This window comes from Phlebotomus papatasi, chromosome 2 (genome assembly GCF_024763615.1).
Source record: "Phlebotomus papatasi isolate M1 chromosome 2, Ppap_2.1, whole genome shotgun sequence".
Taxonomy (NCBI): Eukaryota; Metazoa; Arthropoda; class Insecta; order Diptera; family Psychodidae; genus Phlebotomus; species Phlebotomus papatasi.
This window is the reverse complement of record NC_077223.1, coordinates 45992344-46018453: the sequence shown is the minus strand read 5'-3', so window position 1 is coordinate 46018453 and position 26110 is coordinate 45992344. Positions and strand designations below refer to the sequence as shown.

Sequence of the window (26110 nt, the reverse complement as noted above, 5' to 3'; positions counted from 1 at the left end):
CACGGCGAAAATTCGAATTTGAAAAGGCAGTTGCTATAAAAACCTCAATAAAAATAACCGGGCTATTTTTTCTCAGTGTTGTTCTGTCATGAACATGTCGATTTTGTTGAATTGTGTCTGTCCTGCTAAAAGTGATAAATGATACGAGATTTTTTCAGCAAATACGCACGTTTTTGTAAATAAATTGAGTGAGGAGAGATATGTAAAGTGAACTAGTTACCGAGTTCACATGACTCGAGTGAAAATTTTTTAACTCGAAGTTTGACTGTGAAATTGCGTGTTTTCGAGGCTTTCTGTCCCCAATTGACCCCTGAGCCCCCCTGTGATTGCGAAAGAATATGAAGCTCTTCAAGCTACACACTCATCAAAAGTCCAATTATGGTGAGTATTGAATCAGATGTGTATTCCTTGTTGAGATAATTAACCTTGTGTATTGTTTTGGTTTTGTAGCTGCGGATTTGCTGTTGCATCCCAAGGAGCACCCGGATTTGAGTCTTGGGGACATTGTTGAGATATATCATCCGGAAGATGAGGGATGTCGTCTGTTGCTACAAGTTACTACTTTCTACGAGGAGTTCAAAGGGCGAGGTGAGATTTTATCTCTGGGGTTCAAACTTTCTATTTTCCTGCTGTTATCACTGGTATTTTCTTCCTACTTCAGAGACTATCAGTGTGGAGACAAACATTGCCTCCACATTCAACTTGCGAACATATGCTGATATTGTAATGCAACGGGTGGATCCGGCCGCTGTGGCGTTGGATTCAGTAGAGATCACCTTTAAGGATCAGTATATGGGGCGATCGGAGATGTGGAGGCTCAAGAGTCACCTGATAAACACATGTGTGTACATCAACAAGAAGATCGAGTACTGCGAGGGATCCATACGGTGTCAGGTGTACGAGATGTGGGCACAAGGCGATCGTGTGGCGTGTGGGAATATCACAGCAGATACAAAGGTTGTGTTCAGGAGCAGTACATCAATGGTCTACCTCTTTATACAGATGTCTTCGGAGATGTGGGACTTTGATATTCATGGCGATCTGTACTTTGAAAAGGCTGTCAATGGATTTCTCACGGATCTCTTTATGAAGTGGAAGAAACTAGGATGTAATCATGAAGTTACAATTGTCCTTTTCTCACGTACCTTTTATGCCGCTAAGAGTCTCGATGAGTTTCCTGGACATATGCGTGAGTGCCTTCAGATGGACTACAAGGGAAGATTCTATGAGGACTTTTATCGCGTTGCCATTCAAAATGAACGCAATGATGACTGGAGTACGATTCTAGTGGAGCTCAGAAGATTGTTCACTGGCTACCAAAATACCGTACTAAAGTACCATGAGAGACCGGATATCACAATACCGCCCGCGACTAATTCCACAGCAGCTCAGGGAAATTTCCTGGAAGTTCTCAATATCTCTCTGAATGTTTTTGAGAAACACTACTTGGACAGGAGTTTCGACAGGACGGGCCAGCTATCGGTGGTTATCACTCCGGGAGTGGGCGTTTTTGAGGTAGACAGAGAACTCACCAACATCACAAAACAGAGGGTAAGTAATAATTGATTCTGAATCACCTCTTTAGACTCTTTTGGCATTCTATAGGTGCCTAAGAAAAAAAATTTAGAACAATTGAAAAATTGGTTCTTGTAGATATTTTTAAAGTAATAGGGTATCCAAAGAAGATAATTTTTGCAAGCATTTATTATCTTGAAATACTTTAAATTAAATAAAAATGGCAGTGTCACATACTTTGCGAAATGCTCGAACTCGTGACTTTTTAGACATTATACCTCAATCGAAAATTCTTTCGCATTATCTTCAGTTTACCGGTCCATACCCGATTTGAACCGATATATAAAGCGCTTAAAAATTGGCCTCTGAAATATAGCTTAGCAATAATGCGATTGATTTCCAAACAAAAATTACTTTTCGGATCAAAATCGGTTTATTACCGGTTCATAAACGATTTGAACAAGTTCATATTTGTCAGAAATTTCAAGACCTTTCCAACGATGCTAAACATGACCCATTCGGTTAACAAATCCGCTTTCTAGAGACCTTTCTTTGACCACCAAAAACCATTTTCAGGAATGATTCACCAGAAAACATGGTTTTGAAGGGGAGGTGATGGGTATGGGAAAACGAGGAGCATGTCAATGGTCCCACGTTCGACTTAAGAAGGAGCCCCAATGGGCATTTGATATCCAAATAATGTATGTCTCAAATGTAACCAACATATTTTCAACGTAATCGAGCTATTTCTTAAAAATATAATGTATGAACGCAATGGATGTAAATTATATGAAAATTATGTGCGTTAAACGCCAGTATAATAACTTGACTAAAAATTGTATAGAAAATATCAGGTATTTTCTTATAATACATATAATACATTTTGTTTGATACATTTCAGTTAAAATATTGTTATTTTCCCTTGAAATTACGATCAAAAAGTTTTGATATATAAACAAGTCAAATTATAATATATTTTTGAGTGAAAATGTATAAAACTATGTCAAATATTTCTAAAGTATATTTATCTTACATATTCATGCCATTATGTTCACATAATGTCGCGAAATTGTATGAACATCATGTTCTGATATATTTTAGTTAAATTTGTTCCATAAAAGACAGAAGTTATATACAACTTGTCTTCTTTTTATATGACGCTGCCAGATTGTCAAATTCTACTTTGTTTACTAAGCAGAAGTTCATCTGCGAGTGAAAATTTGTGAAAAAAGTGATGTCTCACATTAATTAGAATCCTGAAATGGACCAGCGTGTGCAGAAAAATCGAGTATACAGATAAAAGGCATTAAATTTTACAAAGTAAGTGCAAATGATGAAAAAGTAGTGAATTAACACATCGTTTGTGAGAGCTAATATTTTCTTCCTTTAATTGCAGTGTACCGCAAGTACAAGCGTTAGGACAGCTTCCAGATCATTTGTTATGAAATCAAATTGCAGAATGAGTGCCCAGAATGCAGAAAAAGTTTATAAAAAGCATAATCTTTCATTGTTTTGACATTTTTGCTGTGTAGTGATATTATTGACGTAAGAAGTTTACAAAATGTAAATATGATATACAACATCTTGTAAATATAATCACTAAAATATATAAATATGTTTTATTTTCTGTTTTTCTTACTTATTCGGGTTACAATATCATGATTTTATTTTATCAGAACAAAAACAAGATTATGGCGTGGAAAAATACAGAAAATTGGCGACGCCAATCTCAAATTAACTCTTTCGTCTCCTTTGGGACTCTGGGTACCAATGGAAAGAACAATTTTTTTAGACTATCTAGAATCGATAAAAATCCGATTCTTGTGGATGATTACAAACTATAAGGATGTCCAAATCTAGGATATTTTTTGCAGGATCCCAATTAACTCCTGAGCTATGATATTCTTGGTCAAAAATCGTGAATTTTTGATTTTCTGCTTCCTTGCAGATATTGTGACTTTTTTGATATTTCTAGACCAGAATAAGGAAAAACCTCTCGGGGCCAATAAGTATGATAACTAACAATTAAAGATTACATAAATTCGAAAAACAATTTTTTCTTAAATTTTCAAAAAACTTGTTCAAACTTTGTGGGTACTCTCATCCGCAAAAATCTACAGGTTAAATGTAAGGTTATCCCGCCAATGCCCGCCATTTGCTTTTTGACACCAACTTTATAACAAAATTCTAAGCGTAAGAAAATTCCAAGCGGGAGCGACATTTTTGCCAATATGGCCGATAATTTTGATATTTGGCAGCGAGGGAGATTGCTTTCAGGGAAGTTTTTCCTATTCTTCCTGATTTTGGTGAATTCTGATTGTCCAGGAAGTGTTTTTTTGGCTCTTGAGAAAGCTTAATGTGTCTACAATAACATCGTGTTGAGAGAAATGTGTGTTAAAGTGTTTTTGTGTGAAATATTTTGAGGGATCTGTTGGCAAGCAGGAGCTGGGTGTCCTTTTTAGCACTTCCTGGACATCCCACAAGATACTGGTCAATAATTCTTCTTGTTTTAGTGATCAACATTGTAAAGGAGTCATTTGGCACGCAAAAATAATTCACAAAATTGATATTATTGGCTTTTGGAAAATTGAAGTTTGTCTCCTTCTCGTTCTTTTGGGGACGAGAGTATCCATGAGTTTTCCAATTTCCCAGAGGCGGAGAAAATTCTTTCTCTACAAAAGTATCATATTTGACCACTAAGACTTACAATAAAGTGAGTTTTACTGAAATTCGTTCGCTGGATATGTTGTGGTCCGGAAAGAGTTAAAGGGTTAATAAAGGGTTTTCAAGGTCAAAGGTTAAAGGGACAGATAATCCTAACCGGCTTATGTAGGTGAGATTCTTAACGTGAGCTAACTCGGAGTGCATGCAAATTTCATTTAGAGCTGAAGTTGGGAGACGCCATTCAGTTATCTTGAATCAAATTCGTGAAATTATACAAATTTTCTATTTAAACCAAAATATCAAGGATTTGGATGAACTGACAGAAAAGTGATATATGGATGAAATGTAGACCAGAATGTTCTCTATTTCCCATAGAACATGATCTCATTGATTACTGAGAAGTCAAGATAATCGAGGTTTTTTGTTTCTTAACTCGTCTTTTCATCCAGAGTGCCCCAAGTAGTTATTTGTTGAACTTCAACTATATCAAAGAATTGTTGTATTTTGTGGGACTTTCCATTTAAAACCCTATTTTAAGTGTCTTGGTCGAGTAGAGGCAGTCAAATTGGCATCTGAGTGGTTTCAAAGCGTTATTATGGGAAAAATCAATTTTTTCACACTTAAACGGCAAAATCGGAGTGATAGCGTAGTCTGAGTGGAAAATGATGTATGGACGAAATGTAGAGACAAATGTGCTCTACAATTATGTTGAAGTAATCATCAAAATCGGTTCAGCGACAGTCGAGATAATTGAGGTTATGTGATATTGAAATTGGTTTTTCGACTGTGGCGCCCCTGGTGTTGGTCCCACGAAGTTCAAATATTCTAGAAAGTTGTAGCATTTGGTGAGATCTTTCGTTTAAGCCCTCATTCATCAAAATCGGTCACATAGAACCGGAGATATGATTTTTTGAATTTTGTGAACTTTGACCCCTCATATCTCCGGTTCTATTGAAACCACAGCGCACATACGCACCATTTTGGAAACGTCCTAGACTGGACTACAACATACTAAAATTTCATTAACTTGCACAATGCCGTTTTTGAGAAAAGTGACTTTGAATTTCGATGAATTTTGACGCTATCACAGCGCCACCTGTGGTGACTTTTTGAACTTCCATCTGAAAGTGCTCATCGAGACGAAACCAAAAAGGTAAAATTTAGGTCGCTATGTTAATTAGAACCGGAGATAGAGGCCGGTCAATGTTCGAACTTTGACCCCTTATAGCTCGGGTCAGGGGTTTTAGATCGACTTAAGGTTTTTTTTGTTTGATAGATATAATCAACGGCTACAACATACTAAATTTTCAGCCCGATGCACAATGGAATTTTTGAGTTATTTCATTTAGAAAATTGAAAAATCTTCTTTTTAAAAAAAGCGCCCCTAGCGGTGGTTTTATGAACTTGCGATGTTAGAAGGGGAAGTGGCATTTCACGAGAGCTTTCCAAAAAGCCCTCACTTTTTAAATTCTGACAATTAGAACCGGAGTTATGGCCATTTTAAGAAATTTTTTTTGGACCCTGATAGCTGGGGTCAGGGGGGTCGGGGGACCTTAAGTTTGGTATTGATGGAAAGCTCTAAGGCCCAGCTATAACATACTAAAATTTGAGTCTGCTGAATGCCATAGGGGCGGAGCTATTGAGAAAACAAAAAAAGGGGAGTCTTCAAAATGGCGGAAGGAGGGGTGGGGGGTGGGGGGTCAATGCACCAAGTTGCAATTTTCACCCGATATATAACCTTTGCCGAAAACCGCAAGTCGATATCTTTTTTAGTTTAGGAGCTATTAAGCTCCAAAGAGCGGCCGGCCGGCCGGCCGGCCGGGAACGTAACTTAGCCACATATATATTCGGAATCAGGAAGTGGCGAAACACATTTTGGCCAAATTTGAGGTCGATCGGACGACATGAAATTTTGTTAGGATTATAGTAGGTGAGATTGTTAAGAATCTCACCTAATAAGGCTCTAAAGAGCGCATTTATCAAGCGAATAGGGTCATGTTTGGACTTTTTGGAAAGGTCTTGGAATTTCCAACAAAACTGAACCAGTTCCAATCGCTTTTGAACCGGTAATGAACGGGTTCATAATCGATAACTATTTTTTTATTGGAAATTAAATTATATTAATCCTAAGGTGTTTTGGGTAATGTTTTGAATGATTTATAAATCCGTTCAAATTGGTCGTAAGCCGGTAATGAATCGGTTATGAACCAATAAGTAATTTTTGTCCGAAAATCAATTTTATTACTCTTAAAATTTTTTTGTAAGATCTTTCAAGTTATTTACAAATTGACTAAGAACCGGTAAATGGTAAATGATGCGAAAGGGCTTTTAAGTAGCATCTAAGTCACGAGTTCGGGCACTTCGCAAAGCCTGGGACGTGTTGCCAATACTTTTGATAACAATAAATAGATGCATTTCCTATTGGAAAACATAAAGAATTTCACTTATCTGGTCTAGATTGTCTAGATTTATCACTAAGCATTTTCGGATCCTGTTATATCGTATATAATGCATTTGCTCTTATCGTTGCTTTATATCGATATAAGCTTGTTTGAAGGAAATTCTCATTCTTCTCTAGATTATTGATAATGGCGTTGGGAGTGATTTAGTATGCGTTGGTGAGCAGCCTCTTCATGCTGTGCCTCTTCTAAAATTTCACAATAAGGATTCTTCCCTCAATGCCGATGATTATTCCATGCCACATTGGATTAATCTCAGTTTCTACTCAACAAACAAGAAAGTGGCCTATTCAACATTCATTCCACGGATAAAATTGCCCCCACTTCGACCGGATGCAGATAGGGATGAGGAGAAAGAGAATCAAGCACTGAAATTCCTCCCGGACAATCACACAGAATACATTCACAATTCCCTTTTTGACTACGATGCCTATGATGCACAGATCTTTCAGATGCCTCCGGCACATGGGACGTGTTCTCTGCAACGACCACCGCGGACGAAGAAGACCTCTGTGCCGAGTCTGGAAGGGTATCTGGCATCAGCGAACAATGAGTGGCTTTCTACGTCTCCGAGACAGATTTTGAGACGAAAGATGTCTGATCCTGATATTCATCATGGGGCAAATAGTGTTCTCAGCAATTTGTCTCAGGTGGATTCACCAACTGGAACAAATCTTTCGGAATCATTTAAATCCAGTGAGAAGGTTAACAGAAAAGGATTCATTGGCAATGGATCAGTTATTAGGCCAGGGCGAGCTTTGATAAATCCCTTTGATCCTTCACATGTGACAATAAAGCTCACTAGCAATCGCAGACGATGGACCCATATTTTTCCCAAGGGTCCTACGGGAGTTCTAATTCAACAGCATCACTATCAGGCTATTCCAGCACCAAAATCCTGTCAAAATACCTACAGTGAAGTGGATGCAAGTGATTATGCTCATACAGCTACCTGCTCCATTGCTGAGAGTCTCGATGATTATGCGGGAATTGAGAGTGTGAGTGAAAGTGGAGGAGATGCTGCTTCGACACCGAGAAGGAAAATATCCACTCTTCATTCAGCAGCCGGACATTCGGTTACAGTGACTCCGTCCAAGAGTCTCACTTTGCTGTGGGGCGCAACGGGTGAGCAAGAATGGACTCCAGCACTGACCACAGGTAAATTCTTTTGCTCTCCATTACACTTTTTATGTTTTTTAAATTTCTTTATCCAGAGACAACAATATATACGATTATATACAAATAAGAGATAGGAGTTTCAGGACAGATGTATAATTTTCTCATGCGCTAGTGGCTGTAATTGATAAGTGCAAAATTATTCAGAACGATATAGAAGTGCCTTTTGCAAAGATATTTAGAAATAAGAAACAATTTAAAAAAATAATTGATCAGTTGTTTCGGCTCCAAATGACCTAATTTCAATAAGAATTTGAAAATTTTTAATCTCTAATATCATAGAAACTACTTGTTAGAATGGTAGCAAATTGATATCAGACTAGAAGCATCGTCTAGTTTTCGAAATATTCGACATCGAATATTCAAAAATCAATTTTTTGATAGCTTTCTAAAACACCAAAATTTTTCAAATTCTGACAATTAGAACCGGAGGCTATTCGAAAATATAATTTTTGACCCCTTATGCCCCATCTTAGGCCTAGCTATATTATGCTAAATTTTGAGATCGATGGATGCTATAGGGGCTGAGTTATTTAAAAAACAAAATTTTGGGATGTTTCAAAATGGTGGCTTAAAAGAGCCGAATTAGCGAGAGTCTAGTGTAGATCCAAAATTTGGGCGCGATCTGACGAGGTCGGATTTCACCTCGGACCACAAAAGCTGAGATTGTAAAGAATCGCATATATAAAAGGTTCTAGAAAGAGTATATTTCTCATCCGAATGGTATCATTTTTGGGTTCTTTGAAAAGGTCTTGGAATTTCCGATAAAACTGAACCGGTTCCAATCGGTTCTGAGTCTGCAATGAACTGGTTCATAACCAATAACTTGTAGAAGCAATCAAAAATAAATGTAAATAAAAAAATAAGGCATTTAGAGAGCTATCGGAGCAGGATGTCTTCTATGGCAAAAATGTAGTCCTAAGTGAAGTCTATTGTGTGCTGAAGAGAGTACATTAATATTTAGTTTAGTTTAGTTTATATGATTTTTCAAAAGTTGCTTTCTTAGGTCATTTTTGAGAAATTTTAGTTTGATTTTGTTTTTCCGCCCCCAAGGATTTTTTGAAAAAATATCACATAATTTTCAAGTTGAAACACAACTACTTACCTTTCCAACGGATGTTCATTTGTTAAGTTCTGTACACTAGAACCGGAGGAATAATTGATAATATATGACAAAACAGCAAAAACAAAAAAAAATTAATTTAATAAAATTGTGACATATAGGAGAAATACCAAGAACAGATTCTTGATCAGGGGACTCGATTCTACCAATCGCACCATGTGAGATCCATGTGCCAAAAAAAAGTTGTCAATTTGTTGCATAGTGTAATTTTTCTCTATCTTAACGAGAAATGTGCTTAAATTGAGGTAATCAGTATTGATATTTTCTATAAGCCAAATATTTCAAAAATACGAAAATTTCATTATTTTTTATTTTACAAAATCCTTCCTCGAATCCCTTGAAACTTTGTAAGTTTAAGAATGTTCATGAAGGCTATCTATAATAAAAATTTCAAGCCTCAGTCTCTTTTATTTTAGAAAATAGTGAATATTGAAATTTTCGTTTTGACAAATTTTGCCCCAATCTCCCCACTATCTATTAGTCACGAGTTCAAGCAATTTACAAAGCCTGGGAGGCTTTGTCACACTTTTTTATTGAAATTACATATTTTTAGTTGAATAACGAATATGGTTTGAAAACTTTCTTTTTCATTTATGCTATGGAATGGCCTTCGAAGTTTTGGCGATTAAACTTCCCTGATTGTTAACTTTTATTGCTACATATGATAAAGATTGAAAATTTATTATAACAGTCGTGTTATTTCCAAAGAGCTCGATCCGATTCCGGTTGATTTATCGGTAATTAATTTCCTATCCAAAATTCATTTTCATGATCTCTGAAGAGTACACTGAAAAAAAACGGGGGTGCGATTAACTTTTTTTCCTCATAACTTTAACACTTTTCAGGTTTAAAAATACATCAACATTTTTTAATGTTAATTTTACACCTTATTAAGGGTAAAAATAACATGAAAAAGGGTAAGTTTAACCCCTAATACACCTAAAAAGCATAATATTTACACCGATTTCGGATCAATAATGCAGGGTAAAACTAACATTTTTGGAATGTTATTTTAACTTTTTCGGATTTCTCTCACTCAGTGTAGACTTTTCATCCAACTGATGTTCGCTTCAAAATTAATTATAGATATATACTATTTCTCTATGTAAATGTGTTTTGTTATTTTCTACAATATTTCAGTGACATTATTTACGCAAGGGCACTTTCTACTACTATTCAAATGTACTGCAATTACAGCCACCAGCGTATCGAATATATTATAATTAAATTTTAATGTAAATATTAACATAGGGCTATAGATTTATTCATATCCATTTTTTATTGGTCATTCGAGATTACAAAGTGAATGTAAATTTGCAATTCTATTTCATGTGATTCGGCTGACAAAAAAAAATTACACATGAACCAAACCATCTGCAAATCCATGTTCTGTCTGTACAATTTCTGTGGAAGCAGCCGGAAAGATCATCATAGGTCCGAGAATATTACTTAATATTCCCCTTTTTATCATTAGAACGTAATATTTGGTGGTTCCTAACTGGGTACAATTTTGTGTTTTTCTTTAAAAGCATTTTTCATTTAGTTTATTTTTAGTGCGTCAATGGAAAGGTCTAATGATTCAATGAATTTGAATGTAATCTATTTCTAAATTTTATTTAATTAATCATTTTTAATTTTTCTCTTCTTTTTTTTGGGCTTTTCATTGAATCATTAGCAATGTAAATGTTACTAGTTAGGAACCACAAAAAGTGTAGAAATTTTATAATGTAGGTTTCAATATCCATTTTAGTTTAATTTATTGGTGATTTTGGTTTACTATTTTTTTTAAAGAAAAAAAAACTTGCAATAATGCATGCTGTAAATTATATTATGACATTATTCATCCATCATATTCACTATTTTCATTTGTAGCATTTTATTATTCGTAGTGTTGCACCTATTTATTTATTCCCTGTAAAAGCACATTTAAGACAAAAGTTTTTAATGTATCTGCACATTTTTGCACAAAACTATATGCAAGCTTAGTGCACAATATATAATTTTTAATTTATTCTTTGTATTCTAGAACTGCGATTATGTATTTGTGCTTGATTGCGTTAAATTAATACGATGTAAAAAATTGTTTAGGAGTCGATTGGAAATCTCTGACTATTCCTGCGTGCCTTCCAATTACCACGGATTACTTTCCGGATAAACGTTCTCTGCACAATGACTATGTGGTGTCCGATTATACGCTCTTGCCGGAGGATGTGTATGCGGACTATGCCACAAATAGAGCTGTCTACCAAAAGCCCCTGACCACAGAGCAAGTGTTCAAGGAGCTCATTTCGCAGCGATTGGCTCAGGGATTCCAATTGATTGTGCTCCCGGACACACTCAAGCCATCTTCAGCACCATGCTGTGGTGGTGTACAAATGCCAAAGTATTTTGTCCTGGGGACACCTCCTCAAGAGGCCACAAAGGAATATCTTTTGTCTATTGGCAGGATGTTTCACAGGATCTCTCTCACCGGTTCTGTGATTACTGTTACAAGATATAGACCAAGGTATTGTGCAATTTTTATTTGAAAATTTTCTACTTATTCTTGAAATTTTGGAATTTTTTAAAGAAATTTTGGATCTTTAATTGAAATTTTTTGATGACTTACGTGAAATTTTGAAAAGGCAATTCTATAGATATTTTCTCACAATACAATCAATATTTCTCAATGAAATTCACACTGAATACACAAAATGGTTCTATTAATCAATTATTGTCATTGGTTTAATTTTCATCCTGGAAAAATTTTGACCAAAAAACATGACAACCCCGTAAATGTCGATTTTTTCGATTTAGAAAAATCCGAAATCTGCTCTAATAGTCGTAATTCCTAATGGCGCTGGTACACTTTTCAACTGAATGAAATTCAATCGATTGAATTTCACTCAATTGAAAAGGTGTGCCAGCGCATAACATTACATTTTAACAAAAAATCATCAAAGAAAGTAAAATCCGTAATTCTTAATATTTTGGGCTAAAACTCACAGGGGTCACTTTTCAGAGGACCTACACAGAAAAAAAATATTTTGTAAAAATGTTCCTAAATGTTTGTGTATTCCTATGGGGGAGCTACGAAATGCTCGTGAATCGTATAACTCAAAAATAAGTTCGTAAAAGTTTGTACTTTTTTCACAAACATTGTTCGTAACATGATCATTTGACGAGCATTTTTGGACTTTTACAAACATTTGTTCGTTAATGTTCGTAAACACACAAAAAATGTTCGTAAAATTTTGTCATTTGTCCGTAAATGCTTGTTTTTCTGTCGAGCATTTTACGAACATTTACGAACAAATGACAAAATTTTACTAACATTTTTGTGTGTTTGCGAACATTTACGAACAAATGTTTGTAAAAGTACAAAAAATATTCGTCAAATGATCATTTTACGAACAATGCTTGTGAAAAAAGTACAAACTTTTACGAACTTTCTTTGTGGGTTATACGATTCACGAGCATTTCGTAACTCCCCCATAGGAATTCACAAACATTTACGAACATTTTTACAAAATATTTTTTTCTGTGTATAGCCAAATTAAATAAGGTTTTGTTATAGCTTGACAAATTTTTTTTGACCTTAAAAATCCCCAGGTTCAGGGCCCCCTAAAAAATCACCAGGTTAGCTGTCCAATGTCCCAAGTTAATAGATTGGAGTAATTGCAACAGCGAAGCAAATAGGATCTCCGTATAGAATTACTGAGATGGATGGGGAAAACTTTTTGGACTTGAAATGGTCTAATCGCAGGCCTGAGCTAAAAGAAAAGCCGAAGTGAATTTGGTGGTGCCTGTTGGCATTCTTTTTTCAATATTGGAATTCTTAGAAATGCCGCGAAAATTTACGTAGAGAAAATGAGAGGTTTTTTAATGTGAAAATTGTTTAATTCCCCTTAGAGTTAAGTCATTTTCGCAAGAAAATCCTTTTTAGTTGAATACAGTTATTTGGGTTAATTTTGAATAATTGTCGATATTACAACAAAAACATTGGGATGAAATTTTGAGCTGGAAGACTCATATTCTTTTGAGCTGTCCCAAAATTCAGGATATGTTTGAGAAAAACCCTTTTGTACAACATTATTTTGGTTAATAAGGAATGCAAAAGTACATATTACAAGAAGGGACACGACCTGCTAATAAGGGTAAAATAGTGAAGAAAATATTTTGTCGCATTTCAGAGATTTTTTGCAACCGCAGCGCCTCCAGACGTTTGTAAAGTGAATTATTTGTGTCTCTATCTCTCTCTCACGGTTGAATTGCCCGCGATTTAAGAACTTTCCATTTGAAGTGATATTTGCATTTAATTTCTTTGTATTTCTGCAAGATTCAAGTAAAAGAGTGTGTAGTGAACAGCTATCCGTCTTCCGACAAAGATATCAAGAAGACAATTTCTTTCTATATGAGTTTTTATGTCTGTTATGTCTTTTTGGCGCAAAAATATTTATCATGGCACCGTGAATGAACGGGATTAGTGTTACCAGTATGGCTATTTGTAATTTCCATTAAAATTATCAACACAAAATTTTCGATATTACACAACTTTTAACGAGCACAGGTCTGGTCTAATGTCTAATTGATCTCTGCAATAGCTGCAATATTCCAAATATTCATCATCTATTTTATGAAGATTTATAATAAAATTCAGTAGCTAACCTTAAAATATTACTGCTCGAACTCAAAGAGAAAGCAGTTATGTAATCCACTTTTTTTTCAACTTGTGTCACGACTACAGGTCAAACGGTAAGAAATATCCCTTTTCCGGCCTTCAACGACCCCCTCATTAGGGTGTTTCAATAAGGAAAAAAATTTTTGGTACTATTCTCAGGGTGCTGTATTTGATGAGACAAGAAATTTTTTCTTCGACGACCATATGGTCAGACGCCATTTAGAGGTGGCTGAACGACCGTCTCCGTAGTGTAAAATCAGAAAAATATTCTATAGAGAGGGTCGTTCAGCCACCCCTAAACGGCGTCTGATCATATGGGTGTCGAAGAAAAATTTTCTTGTCTCATCAAATAAAGCACCCTGAGAATAGTGCCAAAAATTTTTTTCCTTGTTAAAACACCCTACCCCTCATACTAAGTCACCATTATCTAGGACTGAGCTAGGTTTTCTAGGACAATATGTCGTTCTGGTGAGCGTCGGGATCTGTTGATCAAATCCTATGAATCAAACACATAATTCCATCAGAGCTTTCGACATTTATCACTGAGAAAAAAGGAGGCTACGATTAACTTTTTTTCGTCATAACTTTAAAACTTTTTAGGTGTAAAAATATATCAACATTTTTTAATGTTAATTTTACACTTTTTGAGGGTAAAATCAACATGAAAAAAGGGTAACTTTAACTCGTAATACACCTAAAAAGGGTAATATTTACACCGGTTTTGGATCAATACTGCAGAGTAAAATAAACATTTTCGGAATGTTATTTTAACTTTTTCGGATTTCTCTCAGTGATCGTGTCTTTCTTAGTGCTTCTTGGTTGGTCTTTTCTTTAGGATTTTTGTCACTAATTTCCCTACACTGAGAAAAAAAGAGGGTGCGATTAACTTTTTTTCCTCAGAAATTTAACACTTTTTAGGTGTAAAAATATATCAACATTTTTTTTGTTAATTTTACACCTTACTAAGGGTAAAATTAACATGAAAAAGGTTACCTTTAACCCCTAATACACCTAAAAAGGGTAATATTTACACCGATTTTGGATCAATACTGTAAGGGTAAAATTAACATTTCCGGAATGTTATTTTAACTTTTTCGGATTTCTCTCAGTGATCGTGTCTTCCTTAGTGCTTCTTGGTTGGTCTTTTCTTTAGGATTTTGTCACTAATTTCCCTACACTGAGAAAAAAAGAGGGTGCGATTAACTTTTTTTCCTCAGAAATTTAACACTTTTTAGGTGTAAAAATATATCAACATTTTTTTTGTTAATTTTACACCTTACTAAGGGTAAAATTAACATGAAAAAGTTACCTTTAACCCCTAATACACCTAAAAAGGGTAATATTTACACCGATTTTGGATCAATACTGCAAGGGTAAAATTAACATTTCCGGAATGTTATTTTAACTTTTTCGGATTTCTCTCAGTGTGAAGTATTTCAGTCGTTTGAGCGAAAATGTGCGATTTTAGTGAAGAAGAGGAAGTTTACTCCTGTACGCTACTTTTATGTTGTGCAAAAGGACTTGCTAAGCGAGAAGAAGGAGGATGTGGGCGGGAGATTGTCTTCTAACGCGACCTTCACAGGGTGTCGTTGAAATTCTCTGGGGCGATTTTTTTGAACATAATAATTTTCTCCGGATAATTTCGGGGGAATTTAAAGAGTTGCTTCAAATCGTAGAGTTTTATTTTCAAAAGAAGACTACGAAAATGAGGGAGCCAATATCACCCAAATCCCGATTGAGGTGTGAGTTCTGGCGATTAGTGACTGAATTTGTCGCAAACGGCCTGAAAACCATCAGATCGGTTGCCTCTATTTTCGTATTCCCGGCAGTTGTAGCCCCAAATGGCGGTTTCCTGATGCACAGCCTCAATTAATTCGGCTACCATCTCATTTGATCTCGAAATCCTAGAAGTTTATGAAGGACTATAAAATGTAAATCGAACACATTTTTGTTTAGCTTTTTTCTTACTTATCCTCTTCACCGATCTTTTTTAATGTCTTTTGTGCTTTCTCGATCTCGCGCGCGATAAATAGTAGGTATTAGCACTACTTTTTCACAATTTAATCACGAATAAATTGGTGAGAAAATTGTGACGCAGAAACTACCCGAGTGACTGCAATAAAGTAGTAATACCTGATGAAAATTTAATGAGCAAATTTTGCTCATAGATTTGCTCAATTCTCATTAATTTGCTCATTAATTATCAATCGTATTTATGCTATTTTAATCTATTTAAACCAATTTTTGTGACTCGAGTCCACTTTTTTATCACTAAATGAATCGATTTCTAAAAGCTCTTGACGAAAATTGCACACTAGGACACATATCAGCAATAATTAATGTGAATCACATTAAAAGATTAAAATTTTAATGTGAAATTCTCTAGTGTGATATCACGGTAAAGCAATTTCTTATTTGGGAATGATTTTTTTTTTAAATTTATTAATCGTTTTGATAGTAAAGAAGTAATCGTGGCAATAAAATTAAATTTGGTTTTTGTCTGACAAAGAATAGGATAAATATTAGTTTTTGAATATTTTGTAAATTATTTGGTTTTCAGACATCCTTATCCGCCAATAACTGTTGACTACAGATATCGCTTTCATGCTCCCCAACATGACACTTATGAGGTTTCTGGGGTGAATTTTACGACTGAAAAATTGGAAAATTACAACTGGAACTTTATGGATCAATACATTTGCACAAGAGGCGATACAGATTTCATGCTGCATGAAAATCTCAAATATTGGCGCTATAGAATGTATCTCTTGCCTAAGGATCATCCGGCTATGAAGAAGATTCTCGATGGATTAGCCACGAGATGTGATATATTCACGGAGATCCAAGCTGACTCACCAAAGCAGCAGATTGAAGAGTTCCTCAAATATGTGGAAATGCACCTGAATAGGATCAAGAGGATGCACTGTAATAAGCCACGGGTGAGTCATAAATTATTGCACAAGGTGTTTTCTTGAAAGTTGCTTCATTAATCGCATGATTTTTTTTTTGTACAAATTGAATTGAGTATATTTTGAGAAGACAGTGTCTTTTGCAGTAAATAAAAATAAAAGACACTGTTGAAAATGGTTAAAAATGTGAAATGCAATCAAAAACTATTGGCATGCTTTTGAAGCATTTCATATTTTCAAAATAAATAAATAAAACAGATCAATTTTCCAGGAGCTACTCACAGATTAATTTTTGTAATTTAATAATATAAAAACAAAACAATTACCGAAAATTTTTATTGTCATAGAATATTTTGAAATTTCTAAAAAGTTATTGAAAAGTCTTAAGAATAAATACGAAGTGAAATTTCATGAAGCATTTAATAGGGTGGAGTAATCACTTATCGCCACTTTTAGGAAAAAGTGAAATTAATTGTATTATAACTTTTGATCCCTTATTATCAGATAAGTCAAATTTGACACAAAGCTACTTAGATATATTGACTGTCTAGATTCGTCAAAACAATTGTCCTACAATTTAACGCGGGAGTATATAAACAACTGATTTTGATTAACAATGCAAAAATAACCACTTCGTCACCACTTTTCGCCTGTTTTGTAACCACTTCTCGCCACCTACTTGAAAAGGTCCGAAATCGAATATTTTAGGCAATGTTATGAAAAGTATACATTCAGCATTTCTTTTTCCTCATTATCACCTTATTTATACTCACTTTAAATGATTTTTCTTCACTTTTATTTGAGAAATCAAATTATAGGGCTATTGCAGAAAGTAAACAATGCAGATTTGACAACTAAGAATCTACCGAAGTGAAGTTAGCGTCGCCTATTGAAAAGCTATGGCGACAGATGATGAATCAATTTTAGAATATTACCACTTTCCGCCATGGCTCATTTTTACATAAAAATAATATAAAATGAAATATTAACTAACTAAATACAAATTTTAAGTAATTCGTCGAATGTAATTAAATGTTCAATAGATAAATTATTGATTCAAAATCGTAAATTTTGTTCGATAGACGTTTCATGACACTTACTATATTTGGTAAGAAATATTGGATTCGATGCACTTGCTTAAAATATTCCTCTAAAAAATGCTCAAACATTTAAATTCAAAGCAAAAAATGAGTGTTTTTTGACTTTATACGTAGCAGCAATAAAAATAGAAGTAACTTTACGGTTCATTTATTTCATAAATCGTGAAAAATAGCGATTTCAATGTAAGTGGCGAGAAGTGGGGCACTGACTGGCGAGAAGTGGTGATTCCACCCTAAAATTAAATAAAAGTATTTTTACTATCAATCAAAAGAACCAGATTTCAAACCTAAAGCATATCGATCTGAATTTCTTGATTTTTTTAAATGAATAAAAATAAAGTTTTTTAAACTGTTTTTTTTTAAGTCCATAAACCTTAAGGAGCACTCAGGTTCCGGTAAAATGAGTGATATAAATTACTTATAAATTTATTATTTACTATTACTGATTTTTATGAAAAATTTTAATTTAAGGATATACTTCGGTCGAGATAAAATTTCCTGCAATTATTCAGTAGTTCAGAATCTAACTTAAATTTTGGAGTTTTGAGTTAAAAATCAAAGAAATTTTCCTAAGCACAGTTATCTGTGGGTAGTTTTTAGAATTTACACTGTTTTGAAAGCTAAAAATCATCTGTGCACAAAAAATTGGAAAAAAAAATTGGGAGTATAAAAGGAGCAGGATAGTGAAAAATTAATGAGTGCTATTGGATTTTGTTGTTTTCTAAAAAATAGACGATGTTTTGTTTTCTTTCTTTCCGACACGATATTCTCTAGTTGCTCTTGCAGGGAAGCCCAACGTCGCAGCAGTCCCATTTAACGAGACGCCGTCACAGTACCAGCATTATTTCTCGTCCGGCAAATCAGGTGCCAGTAGAATATCTATTCCCAGATTCCTGTTCAAAAATCCTTTTTTTTTGTCATATTTCCCGAAACCTTCATTTTTCTAGTTGTATTTTCTATTTTTTTGAATCCTAACAAGTTTGTGCTTTGTTTTTTTTGAGAAATTGTTTTTTTTTTCTAAACCTGGAAACCTAGTTAATTGAATTCTTATGTGGCATTTTTTCTAAATTAATATATTCTTTCATTATATCTTCTTGTAGGCTCTAGGCAATTCACCATTTCGAGATCGTGTTGGAAGCAATCGATTGCCAGAGAGAGCCAGACCAAGACTGTTAGTATTTTGCTTTCAAGGTGTCTCATGAAGACTCTCAATTTATACATTTTGTTATGGATTTTGCATATTAGCTATTTCTTGTATTGCTCTCTGGGACGCTGAAAAAAGAAACGTCTTCTTTTTAACTGATTTTGTAGGCATGTTAATTGGCATTTGATTGTCTTGATTGATTCACTTTCTTGTTTGAAAGAACAAAAACCTATCATTTCACATGCTTGGTGGGACTCTAACAAATTCAAATCACTCAATATTTTTTTGCTTCTACTCCACAATTCATTTTTATTTTGGTTATATTTTCGTAGAAAAAAAAATGAACAATTTAATGAAATAATCATACATTGTTGTTTGTATCCTTTTAATTTTCATGCTTTGGGTTTTTTTGCATTATTTATTTCAGCATGCTTTTAAACATCATGAGACACGATTTAACATCCACAGGTTAGTGCTTTTTTTTTGGTTCATTTCAGTTTCTTTTGGTTTTCTTCATTTGCTTCTTTCGATTCATTTTTGAGGGATTTTTTGGTTGAAATTGGTGGAAGTTTAAAAACAAATAAAGTTAAGTGGTTATATCCAGAAGAAGGCGTAAAATTGGTATTTTTTGCTGAATTTTTTGTAACTTTGGTGATCAATCGATCAATACGACATTTGCAGGGGTTATTGTATATCTCTTGATCTTGATGAACACAATAATATTTTTTATTTTAATTTTGAATATAAATTGGTAGCGCAGCAGTGCGCGGAATGAGGATCGATTTTTTTGGAGTGCTCCGCGACGAGCAGTAGAATTGGATTAATTTTCATCCAAATGACTTGAAATGTTCATACACTGAGAGAAATCCGAAAAAGTTAAAATAACATTCCAGAAATGTTAATTTTACCCTGCATTATTGATCCGAAATCAGTGTAAATATTATGCTTTTTAGGTGTAGGGTGCAGTAACCACTTATCGCCACTTTTAGGAAAAACTGAAATTAATTTAATTATAATTTTTAAATCCTTATTATAAAGTAACTTAAATTTGACACAAAGTTACTTAGATATGTTGTCTATAGATATATCAAACTAATAGTCCCTCAATTTAACGGTGTATTACTTAAAAAAATTATTTTTATTAAAAATTCAATAATGACCACTTCTCGCCACCTGCTTGAAAAGGCACAAACTCAATTATTTTGGACAATATTATTAAAAAATATATTCAGCGTTGCTTTTCTTCATGATATCCTTTTTATTACTCATATTATATGATTTTTCTTCGATTTAACTATAGGTGGCGAGAAGTGGGTCACTGGCGAGAAGTGGTGACACCACCCTATTATGGGTTAACGTTACCCTTTTTCATGTTAATTTTACACTTAAAAAGGTGTAAAATTAACATTAAAAAATGTTGATATATTTTTACACCTAAAAAGTGTTAAAGTTACGAGGAAAAAAAGTTAATCGCACCCTCTTTTTTTCTCAGTGTAGGATTGCATAGGATTTTTAAGATTGATAAAAAATTACATTTATTATAAATAATAAAAAAACATTATTTAAAAAAATCATGATTTTTTTTTCAAGTTGCTGCCAAAATTGCAAAAATTAATATTTCTCAATTATCCTATGTACTTCTTTAGAGAATCTATTTAAGCAGCTGCCCTGAAAATTTCAAGTTAATCGGATGAAAATTACTCCAGTTTTACTGCTCGCCGCTGAGCTCCTCAAAAAAGCATTGAGTCTCAGTCCGTTCACTATATATTTGTATTCCTCAAGACATATATAACAACCCCAGAAAATTTCATATTGATCGATTAATTAGCAAAGTCACAAAAATTCACAAAAAAGAACCTCTAATTTTAGGAGTTCTCCTGAATATGACTCCTTAATGGTGCTATTTCAGTGAAAAATGAAAAAGGGAAATCCTTCTCATGAATCTTTTTTTAGAACTTTACTGTTCTCAAGTGCTTCTGCATTAACGACTTTTCTTTATGTTGGTGCCTGTCTCGACTATTTTCCCCATAAACTTCTCCGTGTTCTAAAGCACCTAACAATCGTGAAATGAACCAACGCAAAGCAAAGAGGATTATGTATAAGCATTTGAAAACAGTAAAGTGCCAAAGAATATTCATTTTTCATTGAAATAGCACCATAATGCTTGCTTAAAAATAACATGGTTCGTCTCTAATTTGAAGTCATGCTACTGATTTCCAATATGCTAATTTGTAGTGACTTTTAAGGAAAATTTTGAAATGAAGAATGCTAGCAAGATAATTTGAGTAGATCCATTAAAGTAGGCTTGAATAGCCCAGCCCATAAAAGATAGACCACACCCCTTTTCATGTTCGTGCTTTAAAAAATTGAAAAAAAAAATTTGATTGTTGAACGTGCTCCGCAAAATTTAAATTTTTAGACGTTCCTTGAAAACAAAAACAGCGCTGAGTCGAAGAAAACTTTTATAAATGTTCAATTTTTATGTAATTTTTCAAAAATATCTATTCTTTTTGGAATTTAACTTTTAATGGGGGTGTGACTTAAAATTAAGAGTATACACCTTAATCAGAAAACAATTAATACAATTAAAAAAAACTTATTAAAAACAAATTTAAATCTTATAATTCCTATAGTGAAAATTGAAGCAATGAATCCTTAAATTTTATAAAAAAAAATATAAATAATTATTTTCTAAATAATAACACTATGTAACGACGATTTTGTCCCTGAGTTCTCATGCTGTTTTTTCTATTACTAGGGTCAAATGGTTTACGAAAATACTTATCATTTTGATTTCATTTGGATTTTGCGCCTGGAATCTAGGCAAAACCGTTTTTGCCGTTTTTTCATACTTGGGTGCCTATATCTCCGATTCTGCTGAACTGATTTATTTCTTAATATGGGAACATTTGTTCTCCTTTAGATGCCCGATAATCCTTTGTACATATGGAGTTCGCACAACTGACACTAGGAGCGCTGTAGTCTCATATATGTCAGAAAACATGGAAAAATCGAACTTTTTAGCAACTTTAATCAAAAATATCTCGAAAACTAGGACTGTCCCTAACAATCTGTTTTGTGGGTTTGATAGAGAATTTTATTAGCTACATTTTCATCCATGTACAACTTTTCTCTCAGGTTGTTTTTTGACCTTGAAATTGAGGTTCAAACGAAAATCGAGCACTTCGCCAACTAGAGAAAACCTTCACAATTTTGGATGTTAATATTTTTTTCCTACCAATTAGGTAACACAAGCCCTTATTATAATATTTAATACTTAAATATCGATAATATAGTGATTGTTATATGCTATTTTACTTACTTAGATGTTATTTTATTACTTGGAAATTTGTATAAAGCTTTAACTTATGTGATATACAAAGTAACACTTACAATTTCACAAATTAGTTGTTTTGTGTTTCTTTTAGTTTTATATAGGACTAGTTTTAGATTTATTTCGACGAAAATGACATAATCATGAAGTTAAAGCTGATAATTATAGGAAAAACTTCTAAAGAATAATGAAAAATGAAATTTAAAAAAAGACTTAAATGCAGAGTTTTCCATGAATAACTTGTATATATAAAAGGTAAAAATAGATGCTTATTGATTATAAAACATAAATTTAATATGAAATATTTAAAATTATGCAATTATTATGCATTTTTTGTAATAAATTTTTTTAAGATTCAAGTAAAGACTAAAATATATACAGTAGAGTCTCACTATAGGCCATCGCTCTATACCTATAGTCCACAATTTATCGACCGTTGATTTCAAAACACTGATTTTAAGTTAGGTTATGTTTTTTAGTATGCGACATGCCTAATTATTTTAATATTTTTGGCAAACTTTATTAAGTAGTTGTGATAATTGTGATCCACAATGAAGAGAGCAAGGACAAGTACCACAATCGCAAAGAAAGTGGAAGCCGTCGAGCAATTTCAATACTAAAAATCGTTGATAATTTTAAAAAATTACATGCACTAGTGCGACCCAAAAGTGTCAAATTTGAAACCAAATATGGACTATAGCGAGACTCTACTGTAGTTACTAAGGATATTATTTGAGTTATTAACTTGTATTATACCTAAACACACCTTATAAAACAGTAAAAATGCTTTAACTTCTACAGTTGTCAAAAACAAGTTAAAGAAATACTCTTAGTTTTCTAAATTTGAAAAGAAAAAGTCAAAATGTGTGAAATAATGAGGGTTTTCTCTAGTTGGCTGGGTGCTCGTTTTTCGTTTGAACCTCTTCGAGGCTAAAAAATAATCTGAGCAAAAAGTTGTATATGAACGAAAATGTAGCTAATAAAATTCTCTATCAAACTCATAAAACAGATTGTTAAGGGCAGTTTTAGTTTTCGAGATATTCTTGATTAAAGTTGCTAAAAATTTCGATTTTTCCATGTTTTCTGACATATATGAGACTACAGCGCCTCTGGTGTCAGTTGTGCGAACTTCATCTGTTCAGACGTTCAGAGGATTTATCGGGCATCTAAAGGAGAACAAATGAGTGAGAAATAAATCGGTTCAGCAGAATCGGAGATATAGGCACCCAAGTATCAAAAAAACGGATAAAAACGGTTTTTCCTAAACACACACCAGGCGCAAAATCCAAATGAAATCAAAATGATAAGTATTTTCGTAAATCATTTGACCCTAGCAATAGAAAAAATAGCATGAGAACCCAGGGACAAAAAAAAAGTTCAAAATTGTTGCACAGTGTAATTCTTTACTTTTATGGTAACCTCTTTCATGACTTCGAATGTGTCGTGATTGAACTTAATTTGATGAAATTTAGTGTAAAATGATGTTCAGTGTTTTTTTTTATCTGCCTACTTTGGGGATAGAAACCAAACTGTAGTAGATATCAAATTATCCTTTTTATCATTCCTAAATAACGGTTTTTTCAAGGTTAAATGTTAAAAATGCACTAGGGGGTGCTTTTCTCAACTGAATGGGGTCATGTTTGGGCTGGTTGGAAAGGTCTTGGAATTTTTGATGAGTCCAAACCGGTTCCAATCGGTTATAAACCGGTTATGAACGAATAAGTATTTTTCGTCCGAAAATCAATTGCATCATCTTTAAGTTATTTTTTAGGTGATCGTTTGAGTAATTTATGAATCGTTTGTGAATAGGTAAACGATAAACGAAGTGAAAGTACTTTTGAGGTATAATAGCAATAGCATCTATATCACGAATCCGAGCATATCGCGAAACATTGGATGCTTTACTACCCCTTTTTTTCTATAATTTTACTTTGCATTCAATTCTACGATAAAAAAAAAAACTGGACAAAAGTGGTAAATGGCATGAAAAAAAATTGCATGCTGCTGTAAGCCGTAATATTGCGTTATCGTATTTGAGAGATCTATCAGTTGTAAAAATTTTAAATTTTATCTGAGAGACTCAGTCAACGAGTGAACCCATTTCTGATTCATAATCTTTTTCAGAAGTGGAAAATCTCTTGCCGCAGGAAGGGCCGTTCAGGAGGCAACAGCATCGGGATTACCAGCTGATTCTCTGAGTATTGATGATTCCGATGAGAGGTAAATGTTTTGAGTGTTAGTTGATTATCCTGCCATCTGCAACATTTGGGGATATTTTTGTTGCAGTCTTGCCGTTCAGATCAAATTTAAAGTGACAGATCCACTGATGGATATTTATGAGGCAATGAAACATCCTGAAACTGGAGTACCTTTCATTGGTCCAGCACAGAGCATGCCTTCCTGCACATTTGTATCTTACGATGCGATAACATGGCTGCAGAATCGTATTGAAGGTCCCTGTGATCCCATTGAATTGCTGGAGCGGATGAGACAAGAGAAGTTGATCTGTCATGCATCTGGGGATTTTTCTAAGCGAATAATTGTGGGATTTGTGTTGTATTATATAACGAAGCAGGAGAAGGATTTTATGCCACCATTGGGAAATCTTAAGGCTTTTGAGAATGAGTGGATGGAGGTGCAAATTGAGACGCCAGAGATAAAGATGCAAAAAATTCATCCGTATGAACTGAATGTACCGGAATTCCTCAGGGAATCTATTAGGAGTGTATTCAGTGAGACACCGTTGTACAAACAGAGTCACTTGGAGATTGATATCAATCAGAAGAGTGATCGAATTGAGTGGGGACATGCGAGATATCATCGTGTCTTTATTCCTGGGCATGCATTTGAAATTGTGGCTCAGTGGGTGATTGCATCAGGGCCGATTGTGTACGATCTGATCTATGGATGGAGTCGTAAGGCTATTCAGTGTGGCTTTCAGCTTATGGCTATTCCGGCTGATCCATTGGCTGAACCCTTTACTGAGAAGTCTGATCCACTACGTGGTCCAATTTTTATTCCACTTGACACTGAGTGCCTAAAGCAGAAGAGAGATTTTCTTTTTGAGGATTTCAAGAAAGATACCTGGGCTACTAGGTTGTTACTCTTTCAAGAAGCTATCCTGGCTAGATTTGGTTTTATGCCGTGCGCCGTGGAGACCAAAGCGGGTTCCAATCAAGCTTCGCTGGATTTTCAGTATGTTCATTGTTCGGGGAATATGTTTGTACTTGTGCCATCTCCTCATCAGGATTTGCGATCACGTCAGAGATTAGCATCTGGAGGATCTCAGAAAAAGCCAACTTTCCTCAAGCACTATCCAGCCCCAGTTGACACCCAAAGTCCCCATGAAGCTTATATCACGCGTCATGTGTCCGGGAAGAATAAGGATGACATGGACACAATTCGTAAGACTGGATTTCTCTGGTCCTGGAATCACATGGTGCCCAATAAGAAGTGGAAATCACTGGTGATAAATAATTCTCCAGAGGGCGAGATTATGCAACTGAGAATTCTGCGAGACTTTAAGAGTTTCTGTTCGAATCAAGATCAAAGACTAATTGCATTCTGGGATCATTGTTGGGAGCTCAAGGAGAAGGCATCGATACAAACAACCGGCGAATAGGTGAGTGCTTTCCTCTCAGAAACATAAGTCAATTCTTCTTGTTTTTTTTTTTTTGTTATTAATTAAACGTGAGATTTTTGTAAGCCAAAAAGTTGTTTTATTCAAACCCATCATCGTGGGCGGAATAAGCAACTGACTAGTGCTTGGAAAATATTTATTCTGAGTTAAGATTCTCAGGTCATTTTATGTAAGTAAAATAGGGGAGAATGGAGCAGTTTAGGCTTGGTGTTGAAAATTTGCGATTACTTGAAACTAGTGCTGATTAAACTTATAATCGAACTCAAAAGTGATTTATTTTAACATTATGTGTTTCCATGAAGAATTAGGAAATTGTACTTAGACTTATGCGGGCTTCAGACCCAAGGCTTAAATTCTCTAGATTCTTGTCAGTTGAAAATTTTTGG

The 26110-nt window shown here is 34.2% G+C and overlaps 1 protein-coding gene and 1 long non-coding RNA gene across 9 annotated transcripts; both read left to right on the top strand.

Annotated features, from left to right (window-relative positions):
• Positions 1–69: 69 nt before the first annotated feature.
• Positions 70–25797, top strand: LOC129801279 (GATOR complex protein Iml1). 8 transcript variants are annotated; one of them, XM_055846162.1, is made up of 11 exons: positions 70–381; positions 451–588; positions 662–1551; positions 6758–7796; positions 10354–10371; positions 11026–11443; positions 16158–16536; positions 18393–18470; positions 18707–18777; positions 24209–24304; positions 24371–25797. In XM_055846162.1, the coding sequence occupies exons 1-11, from the start codon at positions 339–341 to the stop codon at positions 25704–25706; spliced, it is 4506 nt and encodes a 1501-aa protein (XP_055702137.1). In that variant the 5' UTR covers positions 70–338; the 3' UTR covers positions 25707–25797. The 8 variants fall into 8 exon arrangements, with proteins under 8 accessions (XP_055702137.1, XP_055702136.1, XP_055702139.1 ...); XM_055846161.1 differs by having other exon boundaries at positions 18381–18470; XM_055846164.1 differs by lacking the exon at positions 10354–10371.
• Positions 2684–3128, top strand: LOC129801293 (uncharacterized). Its single transcript, XR_008751686.1, has 2 exons — positions 2684–2835; positions 2912–3128. It is a non-coding gene; the product is annotated as an uncharacterized LOC129801293 (long non-coding RNA).
• Positions 25798–26110: the final 313 nt, after the last annotated feature.

What these genes read in the sequence shown, in the direction of transcription:
- LOC129801279 (XM_055846161.1), top strand. Translation starts at nt 339, where the DNA reads ATGAAGCTCTTCAAGCTACACACTCATCAAAAGTCCAATTATG. An exon ending in CGAGGAGTTCAAAGGGCGAG is followed by an intron (nt 589 to 661) that starts GTGAGATTTTAT and finishes TTCCTACTTCAG; the next exon opens with AGACTATCAGTGTGGAGACA. An exon ending in ATTGATGATTCCGATGAGAG is followed by an intron (nt 24,305 to 24,370) that starts GTAAATGTTTTG and finishes TTTTTGTTGCAG; the next exon opens with TCTTGCCGTTCAGATCAAAT.